Source organism: Natrix helvetica (genome assembly GCF_964273705.1).
Source record: "Natrix helvetica genome assembly, chromosome: 5".
In the NCBI taxonomy this organism is placed as follows: Eukaryota; Metazoa; Chordata; class Lepidosauria; order Squamata; family Natricidae; genus Natrix; species Natrix helvetica.
In genome coordinates this window covers 6,588,784-6,611,741 of record NC_138551.1, presented here as the reverse complement: position 1 = coordinate 6,611,741, position 22,958 = coordinate 6,588,784, and the positions used below count along the sequence as shown (strand labels likewise).

The following is a 22,958-nucleotide window of genomic DNA, read 5'->3' as shown; positions in this document are numbered from 1 at the left end:
ATAATATCTTTTGACAAAGTACCAGCACCAATCAGGCACAGGATTAAAAGACATGTTGCTATTTTTTCCCCATCAATGGAGGAAAGAAGAGAAGCAAAACGCATCAAAGAAAAGGGTTATAACCACCTCCAGATCAACTAGAGAGCCTCGAAGAAAGAGAACAAGCCAGGACAATGATGGTGACGGGAATATTTCTGTTCATTTCGCTGCTTGCTTTGCTGATTCTCCTCTTCTTGAAACAATTCTGGTCCCGAAGACATTTGCCTCCTGGTCCTTTGGCTCTACCTCTCATTGGGACTTTGTGGTCTTACGGGTTTTCCCTTTGTGAAGATTATTTCCGTAAGGTATTTCATTTCATTCTAAATAATCCATCAGTCATATGCAAAATAATACTCAGTGGGGGGTTTTTTGTATCATTATTGCAGAAATATGTATTAACCTAATAAAATATTCACGGATGATGAGAAATTTAATTGACCAAATAATAGTAATGACACTTGATGAGTTATTTTCCAGATCATGCCAGAATTTTCAAGCCAAGACCTGCTCACCAACATTTCATGGGGCAGGATGTGAAATAAAACGGGATTGAATTTTTAGAAGGCAGATTCTAGTTCAATCTTACCAAGAAAGTTTTGATAATTGGAACAAAACCACCAGAGAGAAGGTGGCTTCCCCTTCACTTTGCTCAAATGAAACTAGGTATTCCTCTTTTCAAAATGCTTTATTTTGTATTTCTTGCAGTAGACAATAGGTGGAACTTGGTAGCCTCGATGGGCCCTTCTAATTCTGCAGTTCTAGAATGATTTCAAAAACTTTCTGGATCTGACTTCTAAAGCGTAACAGCTTTTTTAGATAGCGATCCATATGTAGGTGGTTGGAGAATGAAGCAATAGAACAGGTTCGCAGAAAGACCTTGTAACCAATCGACACACTGTATGCAGTTGAAGAGGTTTTTATGTTATATGTTTTGTGTGTTTGTGTTTGTTTGAAAATAAAAATGTCATTAAAAAAAGAAAAGAAAGGTCAGCAGTTTGAATCCCTAATGCCATGTAATGGAGTGAGCTCCCGTTACTTGTCCCAACTTCTGCCAAGCCAGCATGTAAAGCATGTAAAAATGCAAGCAGAAAAATAGGAACCAGCTTTGGTGGGAAGGTAATAGCCTTCCATGCACTTTCAGCATTTACTCATGCCGACCACATGACCATGGAGACGTCCTTGGACAGCGCTGGCTCTTCGGCTTTGAAACGGAGATGAGCACCGCCCCCTAGAGTCGGGAATGACTAGCACATGTGTGCGAGGGGAACCTTTACCTTTATAACCAGTATTTCTTTCTGGTTGAAACTCTGTAGCCTAAGGAGAACTTCAGACTTCAGTTCTGAAACTAGAAGGAATTCAGATTCCTTGATTTTCTGTTCAGACCAGCATGATTTCAACATCTTGAATATCCCAGGACCTACGCAAGGGTCCTTTCTATGGATTCCAGCTTGGCATTCAATACCATCATTCTTCTACCATCATTAGTTAGATATTCTTCTAACTACACTGATTCAGCCATCCATGCCTGAACACACTTTTAAATGGATCGTAAGCTTCCTAACATACTGGCATCAGCAGTTGAAGCTAGGCAAAATCACATCAGATACCTGTATTCTCTGAACTACTCCAACACTCTGCTACTGGTTCTCCAAAACTGGTCAGAACTGGCTGAATTCCACCTCTGTGTCACCGTTCCAAATATCATGCAGAATTAAATCAGAGTCCAAGGCAGAGCTATCCTTAAAGTTCCAATTTAATAAGACAGACATGTTGGCACAAACTGTGGAATCCCAAATCTAAAGCTTCCTGGGATTCCACCCAGTTGAAAGTTCATGATCTTATCCCCACACCCATAAATCCATCACATGGTCCAATCTTCTTCAGCCACGCTGGCATTTCCACCCATCTAGTTCCAGTCAGATGCAGACAAAAGATGACCTTGGGCTTCTAGAAAGGAATGACAACAACACATCCCACAATTCTACTCCTTTCTATTCCCCCTCCCAATTACTACACTAATGAAACAGCATAGTAAAATAATAGAGAGTGTGGCAGGCCAAAGATCCTAAAAAGGAATATAACTGCAGGCCTGACACTCTGGTTCCTCTCTTATCTCCAGTGCCTTCATTTCAAAATTTGGTCTGATATTTGTGTTTAAGCATTCCAAAGTCAATATAAATAATAAACGTGATAGAGGGCATCCTTATCTTGTTCCTTTTTAAATATTAAATCTCTCTGTATAGTCCCCGTTTACAATTGCCTTAGTGGTTTGTTTATGATGCAAGATATTGTCTTAAGTGCATTTATAAATTCTTCTCCAAAGTCCATACACTCAATTGAACTGTATGGACTTTGGAGAAAAGGAAGGTATTGAATCATCAAAGAGTTCTGGGAGAGAATTCAGGGAAAAAAACAGCTGGAGCAATATTGGCGGAGAAAAACTTCTATTTAGGAGAAGGTTGTAGAGAAAATGATTAGGCTGCATCCACAGAGTGCTTTAGAGGAAGCAGATATTGGATCCAGTTCAGGTTCAGCCCTAAGTATGGAATGAAAAAATGCATTGGTTGCTTTGTGGATGTCTCTGCACTGGGATCTAGATGGGTGGCACAGCCATTTATATATGTATATTTGTATGTATTTATTTATTCGTTTGTCAAACATGTACAAGACAGCAGGTATAAGTATGAACATGGAAATGAACAAAGGAAATGAATACAAATAAATGGGGACAGTAGGATTATGCATGTCGTCTTACAGACCTCTTAGGAATGGGGTGAGGTCCATGGTAGACAGTTTAAGGTTGAAGTTATGGGGGGTTTGAAGATGTAACAATGGAGTCAGGGAGAGCATTCCAGGCATTGACCACTCTGTTGCTGAAGTCGTATTTTCTGCAATCGAGTTTGAAGCGGTTTACCTTGAATTTGCATCAAGGTAAACTTTTTCTTGTTCTGTTAATTCTGTCGGCAGCTTTTTTTTTTTTAATACCTTCAAGCATGGTATCACTTGGGCTATCTGTAGAAGTTTGCTCTGGTTGCAAAAAATGAAGTCCCTAGGAGACATTTCTTCAAAATGAAAAAGAAAAATAGATACTAAGACTTAATGGAAAGCAATATGTTTTATTGGCACCCAAAGGGAAAGAAAGAAAGAAAGAAACCTTAACCATACGGCACCTTTTGCATACACCATCTCCTGGTCTTTGAAGCAGCAATATATTAAACAAGTTGCAGCGTTGAGTAAATAGAAGCAAAACACAAGCTTAAGTGAATAGGTATATAGGGAAGATGTATCAGTCTGAACAGCTGCTCTGGATTTAGTTTTATGCTTTTTATGGTGTTCACATTTAAGCCTGTGTGGGAATAGCACACAATTTGTAAGGGTGCGGGTGCACTATCATTTTTGCAACAGGTTCTTCGTTCAGTTCTTTCACTCCTTCAGGCAACCGGAAGTTGAAGGCCCTCAACAGGCTGGTCAGAAAGACAAAGGTCTCAATTCTTGCCAGCTGCTGTCCCACACAGACACGTAGACCTGTGGATGAGACAAGACATACATAAAGAGGATAATAAGCTGCTCTCCGGAGTATAACCCCATCATCAAGGAAATCTGAATGGATTCGTAACACCTGAAGAAGGTTTCCATGTTGATCTAGTATCTTTGAGCATATCTTTAACTCATAAATCTCTTGAAATTTGCCTACGGAGCAAATAGATTGGTAGAAGATGCTGTTAGCGTGACTCTGCACTACATCCTACAATATCTTGAATCTCCAAGGACCTACGCAAGGGTCCTTTCTATGGATTTCATCTTCAATACCATCATTCTTCTACCATCATTAGTTAGATATTCTTCCAAGTACACTGATTCAGCCAGCCGTGCCTGAACACACTTTTAAAGTAAGCTTCCTAACAGACTGGAATCAGCAGTTGAAGCTAGGCAAAATCACATCAGATACCTGTACAATTAGCAAAGCCCCCACCCCCACCCAGGACTGTGTGTTCTCTCTCCACATCTCTCTATACAACGATGACTGCATAAATTGAAACATAAGGCAATATAGATAGTATGTTATGTAATTATAATTGAAATTGCAATCATGTAGAAGAGATTAAGTATGTATATAATCAGTAAGTAGCAATGTGTACTGAATTCTCATTGCTTGTATGCATTGAAAAGATTTGTGCTATTTGCTGTTTGGCAGAGAGACTGCCAAGACGGTTTCACCGTACCCAACATTTTCTTTTTTTCTTTGTTTTTGAAACTCTGTAGCCTAAGGAGAACTTTAGACTCTCTCAGTTTTGAAGCTAGAAGGAATTCAGATTCCTTGACTTTCTGTTCAGACCAGGATGGTTTCAGAATAACTAAATGGTGGTGGTGGTGGTGGTGGAAAACTATAAATTATAAGTTACTTTGGGTTCATGGATGTACCTATTCCAAATGGCACAAAGTCTTCTCGATCAATGAACTTCCCATCCTTATCTAAAAAGTGATTTGGGTTGAATTCCTCGGGTGTCTCCCATTGTTCAGGATCAAGAAGAACAGAGCGCAGGTCTGGAATAATAACGGTCTCCTGTTTAAAAAAAAAACCATATAGGATGAAATAGAACATTTTCATAAGGAAATGGGCAAAAATGTTCAAACAATATTGATGAAACATTGGTTTTAGCTTGCTTTTATAGTCCCCTATTTGTTGATTTCCAAAGCAGATTCTGAGAGCAGTGGCTGCTCCTTTCTCCCTTCCCTCCCATTAAAACAGAGAGCTGTAACATGCCCACACATGACTACAGTTTTGAGCATAATATTATCAACTTCCTAGAATAAATAGAAAATGTTTCTAGTTCTAGCTTTAAAATCTAAGAGCTGTTTGAATTTAAATACATCCTCCATCCCCCCTAAAAGTTTGCTATTCTGACTTCCGGTTGTACTTCCGGTGCCTTTAAAAGCCTGGTCCACAAACTTGCAGCTAGCTCCGACCTCTCCTTATTGGAGGGTCCAGATTTGGACCATAGCCACTCTGGAGGAGTGGCGAAGAAAAGAAGGACCACCTAGCAGGTAGAGAGGAGTGGCATCTCCCCTCTCTGACTAGGAAAGCCTGACGACAGGGAGCAGCTGCAGCAAACATGGCTGCCATGAAGCCGAAGACAGCCTGAAAACGTAAGATTGTGCAGGAGTAGAGAAAGTGGGTGGCTTGTGAACCGGGTAAGAGAATATTTTTTTTTATTGAAAAGCGACCCCAAGAAATTCAAGGGGGAAGCATATTGGAACTATTGGCTAGTGGTGGAATAAGCACTTTAAAAAAATCAGAATATCTAGGAAGTTATTATTTTTTAAAGAAAACTAAAGAAAAGAAAATTGAACTCTCAAAGAGAAGATGTGGTATTGAAAAGGTATTTTTAAAAATAGTGGAAATTGATCCAGAGCTTGCTTTTTTATTATTATAAACGTTGCCCTCCTATTGGATTTATAATTTAAAATAATTAAAATCGGACTATCATCATTTTGCAGGGAGGCAGTACCAAGTTGACGTTTGAGCGCCATCTGCTGCTAAAAGGAGAGCTGTGCAACTTTGGGACCTTTTACATAATTGGATTATAAGTATTACTGGAGACTTATGCAATCAACAAGACCTTTAGCCAAGTGAGCCTGAATATTGTTGAGCAAATAAAAGTGATTGGAAGAGGCAGGGACAAACCCCTGGTTTCTTTTCTTAAATTGGATTGATTGTAAAATGGAAGCAGGTAGAGACAAGGAATTGGAGCTGATGTACCAAGACATTAAGGATTTTATACAAGAGCAACACAAGGAGATGAAAGAGATATTTGGCTGTATAGATCAAAAATTGGAAAATATAACACAAGGAACAACAAGAACAGGACAATGAGGGAAGAACGGAATCACTAGAAAGAGCGGAGGAGACAGCAGAATCAGGAAATCAACAAGAAGAAGACAACAAGAAGAAGATGTTCGTACAATTGATGGTGAATAAGGGATTAGAACAGAATGAAAATATTCTAAAAGCTGTGCAAAGGAAATGGGAGAAACAGGAAGACAGCTGGAGAGAAGAAAAAGGGGTTAGAACAGGTAGCCATAGAACTAGAGAGTGGAGAAAAAGGGCGAAGGGAGAGAAAGCTGCAGTAGAGGGCATAGTTATAATACAGAGTAGGTGAAATAAAAGAATTAAAAGAAGTGTATGGGAGACAACCCTCCCCTCCCAAAAAAGATTAAAAGTTAGAAGATGTGGGATAAAGGAAAAGAAAAGGAAGGTAAAGCATCTTATAAAAGTATTTTAATAATGTGTATGAATATTAGAACTATATAAATTGAATAACTGCTTTGTATGTAGTGTAAGAGATAAAAAAACATTTGTGAATATATATCAGTAAGGTAGTACTGTAATGTTTATTATTATTATTATTATTATTATTATTATTATTATTATTATTAATAATAATAATAATAATAATAATAATAATAATAATAATAATAATAATAATAATAATAATAATAATAATAATATTTAGGTTGAAAAATAGTTTATCTAATAGTAAATTAGATAAACAGAATTTGTATAAGGGAATTATCAAATATGTATACAATGTGATTAACAGTGAAAAGATGGGATTAAGTAATTTGAGATTAGACAAAGAAAGAACATGTTTCAATGAAAACAAGAGTGTTAATAGCAGAATCATAAGAATTAAAGGGTTGGGAAAATATTAAATATGTAAACATGTGATTAACAGCGAATATACTTTAAATGCTTGAAAGTTCATGATAGATGTTAGAAGTACATATTGAAATATTGAATAATGAAAAAAGGAAGGATCACGTCTTTGAATATTACAATGGTAGGGGAAGGGGGAAAAGGACTAAATCAGAGGTAGAAATAGGAGGAGTAAAATAGTAAAAACAGATGTTAAATGATGGAATATGCGGCAGAACTATGAGAAGGTTTAGATTGAAGGATAATTGTAGACGTTATGTGTTAGTAAAACTAAAAATGAAAATGAAATGTAATTATTAGGAATAATACTGTTATCTTTATTTGTATTGAAGTGCATGACACCCAGTAATCAAACCATTCATGCAATGAGATGTATAAAAATAAAAAATAAAAAAACTTTATAAATTAAAAAAAAAGTTTGCTATTCTTCCCAATTCGATTTTGCATGGTTACTTTGGCAGTTCCTGAACTGAGAACCTCTACCCAATTCTATCCATATATTGTTTTTCCTTCCATGTTGGACTACTGCAATACAGCCTGAACATGTTTCTCACCTTTGGAATGTGGTAGCCCCTCATCGTCACATCCTTTGTGTTTTGCCTGACAATCCCAGCTAGCAAGACATATTTTACACGCTGCATTTCATGAATCACAGCATTGGTGTAAGGCAACTTCTTTTGATCCTGATAGGAAATTGACCCTGAGAAGCCAAACGTATCTTCAATCTCCTTCTGGACTTTCTCTAGAAAAAAAAATAATGGAAATAGAAGTGACATTTTCAGTATTGTGTTTCATTTATTTATTTCCAAATTTTAATCGTCAATAGAACTTCAGGAGATAGAATAGCATTTAGGACATTAAATGTCAACATTTAATGGAATCATACATCTAGGAGGGACTTTGGAGATCTTCTAGTCCAACCCCTGCTTAAGGCAGGAGCCTTCTATCATCCCATTGAAAAACCCCAGTGATGGAGTACCCACAACTTAATTGCTCTCCCTGACCAGAAATTGTTCCTTAATTCGAGGTTGGATCTCTTTCAGATAAGCTTCTACATATTATTTCTTGTCCCTCTGGTGCCCTAAAGAATTACTCAGCCCTCTCTACTTGTTAATAGCCTCTCATGTACTGGAAGAGAGTTATCATGTCCCCTCAATACTTCCCTTCAATGAACGAGTCATAGCTAGCTCCAGGGGTGGGATTCAAAATTTTTAGCAACTGTTTCACCCAAACCGGTCCAAATCGGCTGAATCTCACCCCTGCCTAGCTCCCTCAACCATTTGTCATTCAATTTAGCCTCCAGATCATTTATCATTTTTGTTGCTCTTCTCTGCACACTTCCCAGGGCCTCGGGATCTTTTTTGTTTCATGGTGACCAGTACTGGATACACTGTTCTAAGTGTGGTGTCACTACTTCAGTGTAAAGTGGAACTACCATGGCAGTTCCCACCTTGTGTTTGCTTGTGCCTCACTACTATGCAATGACACTCTGTTACGAATGCTTGGGAAGGTGGTTGGAAGGGGGAATGCTTGGGGGGAAATGAAAATAACTTCTTCTTTTTTAATAAAAAAGTTTTTATTTTAAACAAACATATATCAAACAAACATAAACACACACAAACCATAAAAAACCATTCTCCAATTACCTACAATCTGTCGATTGGTTACAAAGCTTTTGTGCTTCCTAACAATAGTCTTCACTTGCAATTTACATAAAATCTCATATCATCAATCTAATATATATATATATATGTATGTATGTATGTATGTATGTATGTATGTATGTATGTATGTATATATATATATATATATATATATATATATATATATATATATATATATATGTATATATATATGTATATATATATGTATATATATATGCTGGTTTTGTTGTATTCGGGTCTTTTCCCGTGTAAGGTTGAGATTGTCTTTGCAACGTTTCGGCAGGATCACACCTGCCATCTTCAAGCTGTGGGCTTAAAATTTTAAGGGGTGGTGGCTTTCTTTCAGTAAGTGGAATGATTGGTTGTGTGGTTGTATCATGATTGGTAGATTGGTGCTGATTGGTGTAGGTTGTGTGTGCATTGTTGTTTTGTATTTTAACGGCTTGGGTGGTGGGTGGTGTTCGTTTGTTGGCTAGGGCTGGTTTCCAGATGTTTGGTAGGCGGGAGGTATCATCACGTTTGTTCATGCTGTGGGGGTGTTTCTCTATTTCGATGGCTTCCATGATTAGAACTGAAAAGAACTGAATTAGCCCTAATCAGAAACGAACTCCACAGGAAAAGATTCCTACTAGACCAAACCAACCGGGACCTACTCACTCTTCACCTCAAACTCAGCAACAAAATCCACCCAGCACTCTGGGACAAATTCAAACAACTAGCCCTTTGGAGAGCAGAAAAAGAAACCTTCTATAAAACAGAAAAACACTCCAACAAACTCTACAGACTAGAAAAACTAAAGAAGCCTAACCCCCCTCCTCAGCAACTCATGAAACAAAGAGTACACAACATATCAGACAGAACCCTCACCACAGCTGAAACCAATGTCCTTTCCAGAGGATTCAACTTTGCAGTTGCCCCTAAACGCATCCCCACTGAAGACATCATATGCGGAGTTGAAGCTACACTCATCAAAATCAATGCAGATGAAGCCAATAAAATCAGACTTGCAGTCAGCAACGTCCTTTGCTCCAGCATTCCACCCAGAAGCAACTTACAGAAACAAGAAGAAATAGCATTCTCCAACCTGAGGAAAGACAACAACATAATCATTCTCCCAGCAGACAAAGGAAACGCCACAGTGGTGATGAACACATCTGACTACCAAGCCAAACTATCCAACCTACTCCAAGACCCTGCTTACAAACCTATAAACACAGACCCCACCACCTACCTGGAAAAAACCACCAAATCCAAAATAAAAGCCTCTGCCATCAGTGAAGAAATCCAGCAAAGAATCATCCCCAGAGAGAAATCTTCCAGATGCCCCAAACTCTATGGCCTTCCCAAGATACACAAAGAAGGAACACCACTCAGACCCATAGTCAGCTCCATAGGCTCACCTCTACAGAACCTTGCCAAATTCCTTGCCAAACAACTATAACCCTATGCAGAATCCATCACCTCACATGTACAAAACTCTCTCCACTTCATAGAAACAATAAAGAAACAAAACCTACAACCCAGCGACCTACTCGTGAGTTTTGATGTCATATCCCTCTTCACCCAAGTGCCCATAAAAGAAGCCTTGACAGCCATCCAGAAGAAACACAACCCCCCTAAACACATCCTAGACCTGACCAACCACTGCCTAACCAACACATATTTCATCCATAATGGACAAAGATACAAACAGATAGAAGAAGCACCCATGGGATCACCCCTCTCACCCGTCATTGCAAACTTATACATGGAACATTTTGAAACCAATGCCTTAGATAAATCTGAATGCAAACCCAAACTCTAGCTTAGATATGTTTGTTTGTTTGTTTGTTTGGATTTATATGCCGCCCTTCTCTAAAAGGACTCAGGGCGGCGTACAACATTAAAAAACACACATCCCAAAAGTTAAAAAAAATTAAATCCATATCAAAAAAAACAAACCGAATTTGTTGATGACACTTTTGTGATTTGGCCACATGGGAAAGAAAAACTGGACAACTTCCTCACACATCTCAACAGCCTACACCCCAAAATACAATTCACCATGGAAATAGAAACAAACAAACAACTTCCCTTTCTGGATGTCCTAATCTACAAAAAACCCAATGGCTCCCTAGGACACACCATCTACCAGAAAAAAACACACACCAACCGCTACTTAAATGCACAATCCCATCACCACCCTGCACAGATCAACTCTGTAGCCAAGACCCTCATCTCCAGAACCAAACGCCTAGCCGACAAAGACCACCTGAAAACTGAATTACACAAACTCACAAATGTATTAATCTCCAATGGATTCCAAAGAAAAACAATCACCAACCTAATCCTAAAGGAGACTCCCCCAAAAAACCAAGATACAGAACAGGAAAATGGCATCGCCCTCCTCCCTTATATCAAAGGCACCACAGATAAAATCAGCAAAATTCTCCACAAGCACAATATCAAGACAGTCTTCAACACTGACCAAAAAATAGCCAACATCTTAAGAAACCCCAAAGACAAAATCCAGCTGGAAAACCAAGGAGTCTACGAAATACCATGCAAAATCTGCCCAGCAATATACATAGGGCAAACAAACAGGAGAATAAATGCACGCATCACAGAACACAAAAATGCAGTAAGAAAAAAAGAAAAAACTTCTTCCCTTTTCCAGCACCTTAAAGCTACAGGACACGAAATCAACTTTGAAGGAGCCAGGTTAATCTCCAAAACAGAACACCTCCACAAGAGAATAATCATGGAAGCCATCGAAATAGAGAAACACCCCCACAGCATGAACAAACGTGATGATACCTCCCGCCTACCAAACATCTGGAAACCAGCCCTAGCCAACAAACGAACACCACCCACCACCCAAGCCGTTAAAATACAAAACAACAATGCACACACAACCTGCACCAATCAGCACCAATCTACCAATCATGATACAACCACACAACCAATCATTCCACTTACTGAAACAAAGCCACCACCCCATCCCCTCCCACCAAGACTTACAGAAAGACGGCAGCTCCGTTCCCATTTTAAGCCCACAGCTTGAAGATGGCAGGTGTGATCCTGCCGAAACGTTCCAAAGACAATCTCAACCTTACACGGGAAAAGACCCGAATACAACAAAACCAGCATACCTACACCCGTGAAAATCTACGAAAACATATATATATATATATATATATATATATATATATATATATATATATATATATATATATATATATATATATATATATATATATATATATATATATATATATATATATATATATATATATATACACACACACACACACACACACATACATACATACAATTATTATGATTATTAAACATTCATTTGACTATAACTATTATTACATCCTTTTTATGTAAAATATTCTAAATTTAAAAAAATAATTATATCATGGCATTTCATTATATCATCCTGAGATCATCCAATAATATTACATCTTTATATTATATTCTATATAAAATTGTTTACCTTTAATAACAAAGCTTTGAAGCATCCTCTCCATAGTCCTCACTTACAATTAGTATAACATTTCATATTATCAATCTAGTGTATATATATGCATTATTATCCGAACTAGCGGAGCCTCGTCCTTCTTTTGAAGCAGGCGATCTTTAAGCAGGCGATCTTCGGCTGCTGCACAAGCCACGCTGCCTTCTCTCTGATAGCTGCCTGCTTAAAAAGGACAAGGCTCCGCTGGTTCGGAGCCCATCCGTGGGGGGTGATCCCCCTCACGTTCCTCATCTTCCCGGATGGGCTGGTAAGGGGACAGAAAAGGTTGTTCTCCAGTTGGGACGGAGAGAGGGACAGACAGACAGAGACACACAGAGAGAGAGAGACACACACAAACAGAGTGATTGAGTGAGTGACAGACAGACACACACACACATATACACACAGAGTGACAGACAGAGAGGAAGGAAGGAGAGAGAAACACAGAGAGATAGAGAGGGAGGGAGGGAGGGAGGGAGAGAGAGTGAGAGACAGAAAGACACAAACATACAGAGTGACAGATGGAGGAGGGAGGAGAGAGAGAGAGAGACAGAGATAAAGGGACAGACAGACAGACACACAGAAAGAATGACAGAGAGAGACAGAGAGGGGGGAGGGAGAGAGAGAGACAAAGAGCTACACAGAGAGAGAGAGACAGACACACAGAGAAACAGAAAGAGAGAGAAAGAGAAAGAAAGGCAGAAAAAATGAAAAAAAGAAAAAAGACAGAAAGTGGGAGAGAGAGATGAAAGAAACAAACATAGAAAGAAAACTTATGTGAGGAAGTGAGGAAGAAAGTGATGACAATGACTGCGTGGATCTGTCCTTCCTCATTTCTGATAGGAGGGAAGAAGAGGAATTCTTGGGGTTCGAAAAAAAAAATTACAGCCTTATTTTTGTTACTTTCACTGTTTACTGACTTTACTGACTGTTAATGAGAGTAAAGATAGTTCTTAATATGTTACATGGTTGACATAAAATTGTTCTTAAACTGCTGTTAACTTTATACAGTTGATATAAAATATTTTACTACAGTATTTGGTTCAGAATCTTTTTTTTCTAGATTTTCCTCCTTTAAAATTGGGTGCGTCTTATATTCCGGAGCGTCTTATAGGGCGAAAAATACCGTAATACGACTATACCTTTCTCAGCAAACAGAACCAAAAATCACTTCTATTTAGAGGTTTAAGTGGTGGCAGGTCTGACATATCACTCCTTGTCTTGAGGCTATCGCCTTTATTGATGCAATTTAGGATTGCATGGCTTTTTTGGCAGCTGCAGCACACTACTTCCTCATACATTCTGGGAGGAGATTGACTCTGTTGCCCCCGAGGATTTGGACAGGTTGTGTGGACGGCTGTGACCCACCACATGTTTAATGGACCCGTGTCCCTCCTGGCTGGTACTGGCAACCTGGGAGGTGACACGAGGCTGGCTTCTGGGCCTGGTGAATGCCTCATTGGGCGAGGGATCCTTACCAACTGCCTTGAAAGAGGCCGTGGTGAGGCCCTTACTCAAGAGGCCTTCACTTGACCCAATGGAGCTAGCTAATTATCGTCCAGTCTCCAACCTTCCCTTTCTAGTGAAGGTTGTTGAGAATTTGGTGGCACAGCAATTTCCGCGACACCTTGACGAATCCGAATATCTAGACCCACGCCAGTCCGGCTTCCGACCCGGGCACAGCACGGAGACAGCCTTGGTCGCGTTGGTTGATGATCTCTGGAGGGCCAGAGATAGAGGTTGTTCCTCTATCCTGGTCCTATTAGACCTCTCAGCGGCTTTTGATACCATCGACCATGGTATCCTATTGCGCCGGCTGGAGGGGATGGGAGTCGGAGGCACCGTTCTGCGGTGGTTCGGCTCCTACCTCTCCGACCGGACGCAATGTGTGTTGACAGGGGGGCAGAGGTCGACCCTGAGGCCACTCACTTGTGGGGTGCCATAGGGGTCGGTCCTCTCGCCTCTCCTGTTCAACGCATATGTGAAGCCACTGGGGGAGATCATCCGTGGTTTTGGGGTTGAATATCATCTGTACGCTGATGATACCCAGCTGTACATTTCAACCCCAAACCACCCCAACGAGGCTGTCGAAGTGATGTCCCGATGTTTGGAAGCCGTCGGGGTCTGGATGGGGGACAACAGACTCAAACTCAACCCCTCCAAGACTGAGTGGCTGTGGCTACCGGCACCTTGGTTCAGCCAGCTGACTCCATCGCTGGCCATAGGGAGTGAACAATTGCCCCCTGTGGAACGGGCGCGCAATTTGGGCATCCTCCTAGATGCCCGGCTGTCAATGGATGACCATGTGGCAGCCGTGGCAAGGGGGGCGTTCCACCAGGTTCGCCTGATGCGCCAATTGCGCCCCCTTCTGGACCGGGATGCCCTACGCACGGTCACTCATGCACTGGTGACGTCTCGCCTGGACTACTGCAATGTTCTCTACATGGGGCTTCCCTTGGGATGTGCTCGGAGACTGCAGCTAGTCCAGAACGCAGCCGCGCGGGCTGTCATGGGGAGTACGAGGTACTCCCACGTAACACCTCTCCTGCGCGAGCTGCACTGGCTGCCTGTGGTTTTTCGGGTGCGTTTCAAGGTCTTGATCACCATCTTTAAAGCGCTCCATGGCACAGGACCTAGTTACTTGCGGGATCACATCCTGCCACACACATCACTGCGGCCAATTCGTTCTCACAGGGAGGGACTTCTCCTGGTGCCGTCCACCAGGCAATGCCAACGGGCGGCGCCAAGGAGTAGGGCCTTCTCTGTGATGGGCCCAACCCTCTGGAATGACCTCCCCCCCGACATTAGAACCACCACCGACTTCCGCTCCTTCCGACAAAAATTGAAGACTCATCTGTTCCGATTGGCTGGCCTGGCACAACCATAACTGTTACCTCCTGGCAGACATATTTCTTAACTGGTATTTTAGGGGAATTGTTTTAAATCTAATTTTATGGGATATTTTTAGGGGTTTTAAAACTATATTTATATACTTTACTCAGCTGTACAGTTCTTTTTAACCTTCTTTTTAACCTCCTCCATATCTATCTTCCTATTTAACAATTTTAACTGTTCAATTATTTAGTTATTTATATGATGTATTTCTTGTATGGACTGTACACCGCCCCGAGTCCCTTTCGGAAGAGGGGGCGGTCTATAAGCGCTCAGTAAATAAATAAATAATAAATAAATAATAATACTTTAGTAGTGGTCCATTAACCTACATCCCTCTCACAGTTACTCTTGCATCACTTGTGTCACAAAGGAAGGAGATGCAAAATTGAATATCATGGGGAAATGGATGTTACCTCATCCTATGGTGTAGGATGATCTCACCAGGAGGTTTTGTCAACATGTTAAAAAGGAGTGGAGAGTACAGAGACCTATGGCACAAAAGGAGCATCTGTGGGCTGGACTTCTTGCCCTGTATCACCACCGCCCAGCCCCAATTCTTGCAGCAGACCCAAAGGAAGCCATGGTTGAGGGTATCAAAATCCACTGAGAGTCAAGAGGAGCAAGGAAGGATGTACTAAACCATCCCGCTCTCCACAGAGATCATCTACAAGTACAACTAATGCTATTTCTGTCCCACAACCAGACTTGAAGCCTGACTGAAAGGGATCCAGATAATCTGTTTCATTTGAAGCTGCAGTATAAGTACTTTTTCATCCACAACGCTCCCATCTCTTCACTTCATGGTAGGGAGCCTCACATTGTACATCGCTTCATGCCTGCCATCTTGGTTTATTTCCTGTATTCATTATTTTACTGCAGGGCTGTCAAACTCAGGGCCCACGGCCCAGAGGTATCACGTGCTGGCACCCCTCCCACACCTGGTTTAGCGAAGGGAGAAAAAAGACCCAATATGTCACGTGGTGCTGTCATGACAACCGAAGTTTGACATCACTATCCTACTGTAATTTGATCTTCTATATGCAATTTAAGATGAAAACAATCAACATGTCTAAAATATTTGGTAAATTTCTGCATTTAAAGTGTATTGAATGTTTGAGATTTGTCTACCATTTAGTTCCACACTCAATATTTTATTGGTCAAAGAAGAATCTCTGGATGTCCATTCCTGGCTTTTCAGTTCAATCATTCAGTATTTCAAATAATTTCTATGTGTTTTAGAACCAGAGAGTGATCTTTGTTCCCATGTCTGTCTCACCTTGGATGGCAGGATGATTGGTCAAGAGTAGCAGAGCCCACATCATAGTAGCGAAGGTTGTGTCTGTTCCAGCAACAAAAATATCCAAAATACACTGAATCAAGTTCTCTTCATTGTAGGTAGAGTCGGGGTCATTCCTGCTCTGAAGATCAAAATGAAAAATGACAATAAATTCTCTGCAACCTTTATGTGGCTATTTTTGCCTCCGTGGGGATTAATATTATAACATTTAAACATTCTAGTCATGAGAATAAATATTGTCCAGGTCTGGAGTCTCCAACCTTGGCAACTTTAAGACTTGTGGACTTCAATTCCCAGAATTCCTTAGCCAGCTGGCTGAGGAATTCTGGGAGTTGAAATCCTCAAATCCTCCAGTTGCAAAGGTTGGAGACCCCTGGTCCAGTTGGTTCTATAGGGAAGTCAAGACATGGGATTAATAATTAAACAGCAGATTCACTCTGAGTAAGACACTGTCTTAAAATATCCCAGATTGAAGAGAGTTTTGGCTTTGGATGAACTTGTATGTCTTTGTTTTTATTTTATGATTGGTTACTATAATAAATATTCACTACAGTGACTAATGTGCACCTATTAGAGTGAATAACAAAAGTTTACCTGCATGCATTCTATGTTAAAGTTATGCCCAAAGTGATGTCTCTAACTACATGTTTTGTGGTTGCTGTTTAACTCTATGACAATTTATGAAATAAACAGAATAATAGATAATTATGAGATATCATCCTCCTTTTACTGAACTAGTGCAACTTCATAAAGAATTGGGGGACAACTGACACAATATACACCATCTGCCATTTGATGAAGAAGCAAACTGAGAAACAAACCACCATGAATGTGGGAGTCATTGCGCTAGAAAAAGCACATGGTCAGATACCATGCGACCTATGTCTTCCCCAACCACAAATGGTCCAATCTCTCACCATTGCTCTTCATATTCAGCATGGACAATGGACCCAGAAGTCTACAAATACAACACCCTTGGATGCTGTTATATACTGATGATACAGACTGAAAAAAGAAGCATCCTTAATGCAATTAAGCCATTAATGCAAAGGTGGAAAATATGTTTAATGGTTTTCAAATGGGGGTCAATATTGCGAAGAATGTACATCTTGAAAGTGGTGACCTGACCAACAATACACTCAAGATTGGGGTGATATCAAATTGTAAACCAGGTGACCCAGTTCAAACTGATAAAAGTTTCTTTTACAAAATCATTCTGGGTCTTTCTCTGAAAACATTAGGGAAGGGGACCTTTGTTCCTTATTTCAAACTGTTTTACATTTTTACTTATTATCAAGGCTGCGAAAGTGTCTGTCCTTTTCCAATCATTTCATCGATTAAAATGCCCTGTTAATTCTTTTCCTTCTTAGTGGAACTACTTTAGAAAAGGGGGAAACAAGTGATAGGTAAACTCAAGAGGAAGACAAAAAGAAACATTTCTTTCTCCCCAGGGGTGGGTTTCTGCCCGTTCTAACCACTTCGGTAGAAGAGGTTCCAGAAATCTACCGAACTGCTTAGAAGAGGTTCATCATGGAGCGCCTGCCTGGCCCCCTTGCTCACTTCCCCCACCTGTTCCATCGCCACTTGCTGGCAGTAGCTTGTGCGGTGTGGCCAGCCTCCTAGGACCTCCCTGAACTTCCTTAGGAGGCGTGGCCACCAGCAAAGCATGGGGGCATTCCAGGGCGTCCCCCCCGACTGGTTCCCCACCTCCCTTCCCAGCAAAATTGACCAAGGTGTGGTTTTCCTCCCATCCCTTGTCCTTGGCTCCCGCTGAGCTCCAGTAAGGAGGAGAAGAGCTTTGGGGAGTGAAGAGAAAGAGAGGGAGGAGGAGGAGATGTGCGCAGGGCTGTGCCAGCTGGGCAACCAGCAACCAGTGGAGGCAGGAAGGTTTTCGGGAGCGCCAAGAACCTTCCTGCCTCCACTGGACTTCGCGCTCTTCTCCGCATGCTCCTCGTGCCTCCAATAAATGTCCAGAAGTGGCTTTTGGGGCTAATGGGCTTGGGTTTCCAGCCCGACATCCCCTGCCGCTTTTGGATGTCCATTGCAGTTGCAAGAAGATGAGGATAGCGCAGAGAAGAGCATGAAGGTTCTTGGCACTTCGGGAAGCCACAAAAGCAGCTGGGAGAGGCACACTCCTTGGTTTAGCCTCCCTTGCCGTTGCAGCAGCAGCCCCAAGCACACCAACCTTGGCATTTTTCGCATCGGGGCATGCTGCAAGAGAGAGTGAGTTAAGACCTTTTCCAGATTGCTGGTGATGGAGGAGCAGGCCCATGCTCAGCAAAGCAAGTCCAGGGAAGTCCTTTGCACCGGCCAGAAAAGGTCTTCACTCCCTCCCTCTTTCAGCACGCCCCTCTGCAAAAAATGTCGAGATCGGCTCACTTGGGGCTGCTGCTGCAATGTCCAGAGAGACTAAACAAAGCCACACGCCTCTCCCAGCCACTTTCGCAGCTTCCCGCTCTCCTTGGCTCCTTGCAACTGCACGCTCTCCACGCTCTCCTCGCAACTGCAATAGATGTCCAGAAGCGGCGGGGATGTAGGGCTGGAAACCCAAGCCCCATTAGCCTCAAAAGCCACTTCTGGACATCTATTGCAGTTGCGAAGAGCCAAACATGTGTGTGTGTGTGTGTGTGTGTGTGTGTGTGTGTGTGAGAGAGAGAGAGAGAGAGAGAGAGAGGCTGGAGCAGTTCCCCTCTGAATGGAGGGTGAGGAAAAAAGTTGGGATTCTCCCTGCTGCAGCCTTTAAATGACAGAGAGAAGCTGAACTCCCCCCTCCCCATTCGCAGAGGAGCTATGGCTCCCTTTATGCCCCCCCGGCTCCCTCCCTCCCAGCGGTGGAAGCGCCTGAAAGGGACAGGCAGGCTGCCGCAGCTCCACTGAGAAGACATTTCTGAGAAGAGAAATTTCTCCGGTCCAGCTGCACCCGAGCTGGTGGAGCACCCACAACCGCCCGCCCATCGCCTGGGAGACAGCCAGTGCAGGTGAGTCGCACAGTTGCTCCAATCACACGGGCGCTCTACCAGCTCAGATGCAGCCGGACCTGAGAAGTTTCTCTTCTCAGAAATGTCTTCTCAGTGAAGCTATGGCAGCCTGCCTGTCCCTTTCAGGTTCTTCGACCCCCGGGAGGGAGTGGGGCAGGGGGAGCATAAAGGGAGCCGCAGCTCCTCTATGAATGGAGGGAGAGGAAAAAAGTTGGGCTTCTCCCTGCTGCAGCCTTTAAATGGCAGAGAGAAGCCGACCTTCCCCCCCCCCCCCCATTCATAGAGGAGTTGCTGCTCCCTTTATGTGGATGTAATGTGATATTTGCAAGGACTGGAAAATCTCTCATGCAGTCTCTGAACAAGAACAATGCTTTTGCATGTTAATGGGGGAAACAGTTGGGCTAATTATAATTTTAAACTATTTTTGGCTTACTCTACAGATAATTTAGTGCAAAGCCGTGCACAACAGTATTTGATTCTGTGGTTTTATCTTCCCTGGTTGGTTTTGGGGAGAGCTATGGAAAGCTAAAACAAATGCTGTGTAACAAGGAAGTGTGAAACATTCCTTTTGATTCATTGGAGAATTAAAACCAAACATTATTTCAAAGGAGAGAAATTTCATATCATGCAACTTTCATCAAAACTGTTTCACATGCCCTTAAATCTTGGGGGGTGGGGAAGAATTGTGAACATCTAGGAAGTAGGGTAGTAGTGGCAAATATCTTAGAATAATATTGTGATGCAACTATTATAAATTGTTCAGCAATAATTTAACTAAAAGAATTGTGCATACTATGTATAAATTGTTACTACTTAGCAGGAAGTCTAATATTTTTTTCTTTGCATTTTCCCATTTGGCTGAGTTTCTCAGTACTCTGAAATATTATTCTTTTTTATTGGAGATATATTTATTGAGTTTCAGTCTCCCATCAGTTAAGAATGGGTGGAAACTAATCAAGGAGAGAAGCAACTTAGAACTGAGGACAAACTTCCTGACAGTTAGAACAATTAATCAGTGGAACAACTTGCCTCCAGAAGTTGTGAATGCCCCAACACTGGAAGTCTTTAAGAAGATGTTGGATAGCCATCTGTCTGAAACGGTATAGGGTTTCCTGCCTAGGCAGGGGGTTGGGCTAGAAGACCTCCAAGGTCCCTTCCAACTCTACTATTGTATTGTATTATTGTATTAAGAAGACAAGAAATGAAAGCAGGTGATTGTTTGCAAATATCATAAGTATTTTGGAATGTATGTGTGATGCTACCATTGTGGATTTCTTGTTAAGAACACTTATCAAGTTTTAATATTATGACTGTCTAACTTATTTAGAGGGCAAGTGCTTGCTTGTTGTAGTAAAGTACAAATGCCATAAGCAAAATACCTGTTTACTCAGAGGTATATTCCTGCTTAAATTGCTTGATAACAGTGTGCAGAAACTTTAAATTGTATAGCTCACAGCACTAAAGAAACCTTATATAGCAGTGACTACTCTTGAGGGACCACATTGGCTGTTTCTGCTTCTAAGTGATGCTTTTGAAATCTATTGGAACATATTAGGGATTTCTGCACTGAGAAGCAGAAGGATGGACTCTCGCCTTTATGATGGGCTTTTGAGACACTGGAAAGCAGTGGGAACTTTTGCTACTTCTAAGTACTTCCAAATGCAATAAGAAATTGATTATCTTTCCTTGAGCCTCTTTATGCAGAGACAGATGCTGAAAAATCCTTCAAAGAAATGGAAACAGTGTGTGTGTGTGTGTGTGTGTGTTTGGGGGGGGCATTGTTTCTGTTGTGTAGAATTGGAATATAACTTATTGGCCCTGGATTTTGAGGGTGGAGGGAAGTTGCAGAAGCTGAAATGTGGTTGGGACAGACTGGGGAGTCCTATGTTTTCTCTCTTTTACATTTTCAGACATTATATACAGTATAAAGAGTTAACAGTTGCACCGATTGTACTTTATGTTTGTGTACACAAAACAAAGAACAGGTAGTTCAGCACATGACTGACAAGCCACTCCCACTTGGTCCCATGGCCGGCAAGGCACTCCTACCCGGTCACATTGCCGACAAGCCACTCCCACCCAGTCACATGGCCAACAGGCCACTCCCACAAAGCCAGCCACACCTACAGAAGAGGTTCTAAAAAAATTTCAAACTCACCACTGTATCTCCCCCTCCCCACCACAAAGAATTTCCCATATTTAACAAAAGTATGATACTGAAGAGGTACAATAGAGTTCTAACTTAGAAGCATCCAGAATTTAGGTTAGGCTAAATTCAGAATGAGAGCTGAATGAAAAAAAAAATACCTCCAAGGAAAACAAAACTAGTTAATGCCTCTTGTTTATAACTAGTGAGGAATGTAATAATTCCTTGCCCATATACAGTATTGAAGTACAATAAATCCATACCTTTTCCATCTGAAGAAGATAGTGATCAATGAAATCTTGTGGCTCATGTAGAGAGTGAAATTCCTTGTGTTTCTCTATTTCCTGCTTTGCAAAGGAAAGGATAAGGTCTCTACAAGCCAGGGCCTTCTTGTGAGGGCCTGGGAGGTGATTCATTACTTGTGGGAAATGATTATACATCTAATAGAAAAAGAAGAGGTAATGTTATCTATTTATATCCTACCAGAATAGAAGAAAACTCTCAACAACTCACCGTAATAGCACTTAATAACCAAAGAAAAACAGAAAAGACATGGCAAACATAAATTGTGTCAAACCTCAAAGGTCCTCCAAGAAAAGCTGTTTCAAAATTCCTGTAGAAAGTAGATAACATTGGAGGCAGATAACTCATTATAAAGTTAAAGATGAATAATTATAAAGTCAAGAAATCTAAAAGAGACCTAAATAAATAAATAACTTAAGTTAAAATAGTATAGGTTAGTTTTCCCCTGTCTAGTCATGTTTGACTCCAGGGATGGTGTTCGTCTCTATTTCTTAGCCAAGAGAACCATAACGCTGGCATGACTATATGCTAAGGTCCACGGTACACTGTTACTTTTCCAGCAAAGTGGTACCTATTCATCTACTTGCATTTGCAAGCTTTTAGACTGCTACATGGGTAGGAACTGGTAGAGGAATGGGAGCTCACCCCATCACACAGGTTTCAACATTTTAACATTTTAACAAATGTTCTACTGGATATACAGGGCATATAAAGTATGATTGAATAGATAGCAGCTTCAATCTCTTGGCCAACTAAATAAAAGCACCAGTTCATGTGAAAATCCTGAATTGGCTATCACCGAGAGAAAGGACGATCCATCCAAATTTTATAGATATGAATAAAATGCTGATACAGAGACATAATTGACAGACAGGGAAATTTAAAAACAATTGAAGAATTGGCAAAACAAATCATGAAAGTTGACTGGCTAACCTACTTGCAAATCAAAACTAAACACAATAATGATACTAAAATATATGACATGGAAACAGAACCACACAAATAGGATAAAATAATTCATAGCTCGGATATAAAGATGATAGGGAGAATATATAAATTTCTCCTGAAGCATAAAATGGAAGAGGAAATCGTGAAAGAACAAATGATAAAATGGGCACAGAACTTTGGCTATAATATTGAATTGGATAAGTGGGAAAAATTTGGGGAACAAACTTAAAAATGACACTATCAGTTGCATACAAGGAAAACCAGGACAAAATGTTTTACAGATGGCACCTGGCACCAGCAAGGTTAGCTAAAATCTCAACAAATACCTCCCCAAAATGCTGGAAATGTGAATCAATACATGGAACATACTACCACTTATGGTGGATCTGTGAGGAGGCTAAAAATTTTTGGGAAAGGATCAAAAAGTGGCTAGAGGTAGTAACAGGTGTTAAAATAGAATGAAAACCT

The 22,958-nt window shown here is 41.0% G+C and overlaps 2 protein-coding genes across 2 annotated transcripts in view; one reads left to right on the top strand and one right to left on the bottom strand.

The window, feature by feature from the left end:
* Window positions 1-22,958, top strand: part of LOC309393801 (uncharacterized protein) — a gene marked incomplete at both ends in the record, with an annotated part of 310,121 nt that overhangs the window by 163,763 nt on the left and 123,400 nt on the right. The window lies entirely within an intron of this gene.
* LOC309393721 (cytochrome P450 2J5-like) overlaps window positions 3,192-22,958 on the bottom strand; it is a gene marked incomplete at its 5' end in the record, with an annotated part of 33,909 nt that continues 14,142 nt past the window's right edge. Inside the window, 5 exons of the mRNA XM_081956216.1 lie at window positions 3,192-3,564; window positions 4,462-4,603; window positions 7,312-7,499; window positions 16,095-16,236; window positions 21,503-21,679. Of these exons, the coding sequence (XP_081812342.1) occupies window positions 3,380-3,564; window positions 4,462-4,603; window positions 7,312-7,499; window positions 16,095-16,236; window positions 21,503-21,679 (834 nt within the window). The 3' untranslated portion in view covers window positions 3,192-3,379. The remainder of the gene's footprint in view (window positions 3,565-4,461; window positions 4,604-7,311; window positions 7,500-16,094; window positions 16,237-21,502; window positions 21,680-22,958) is intronic.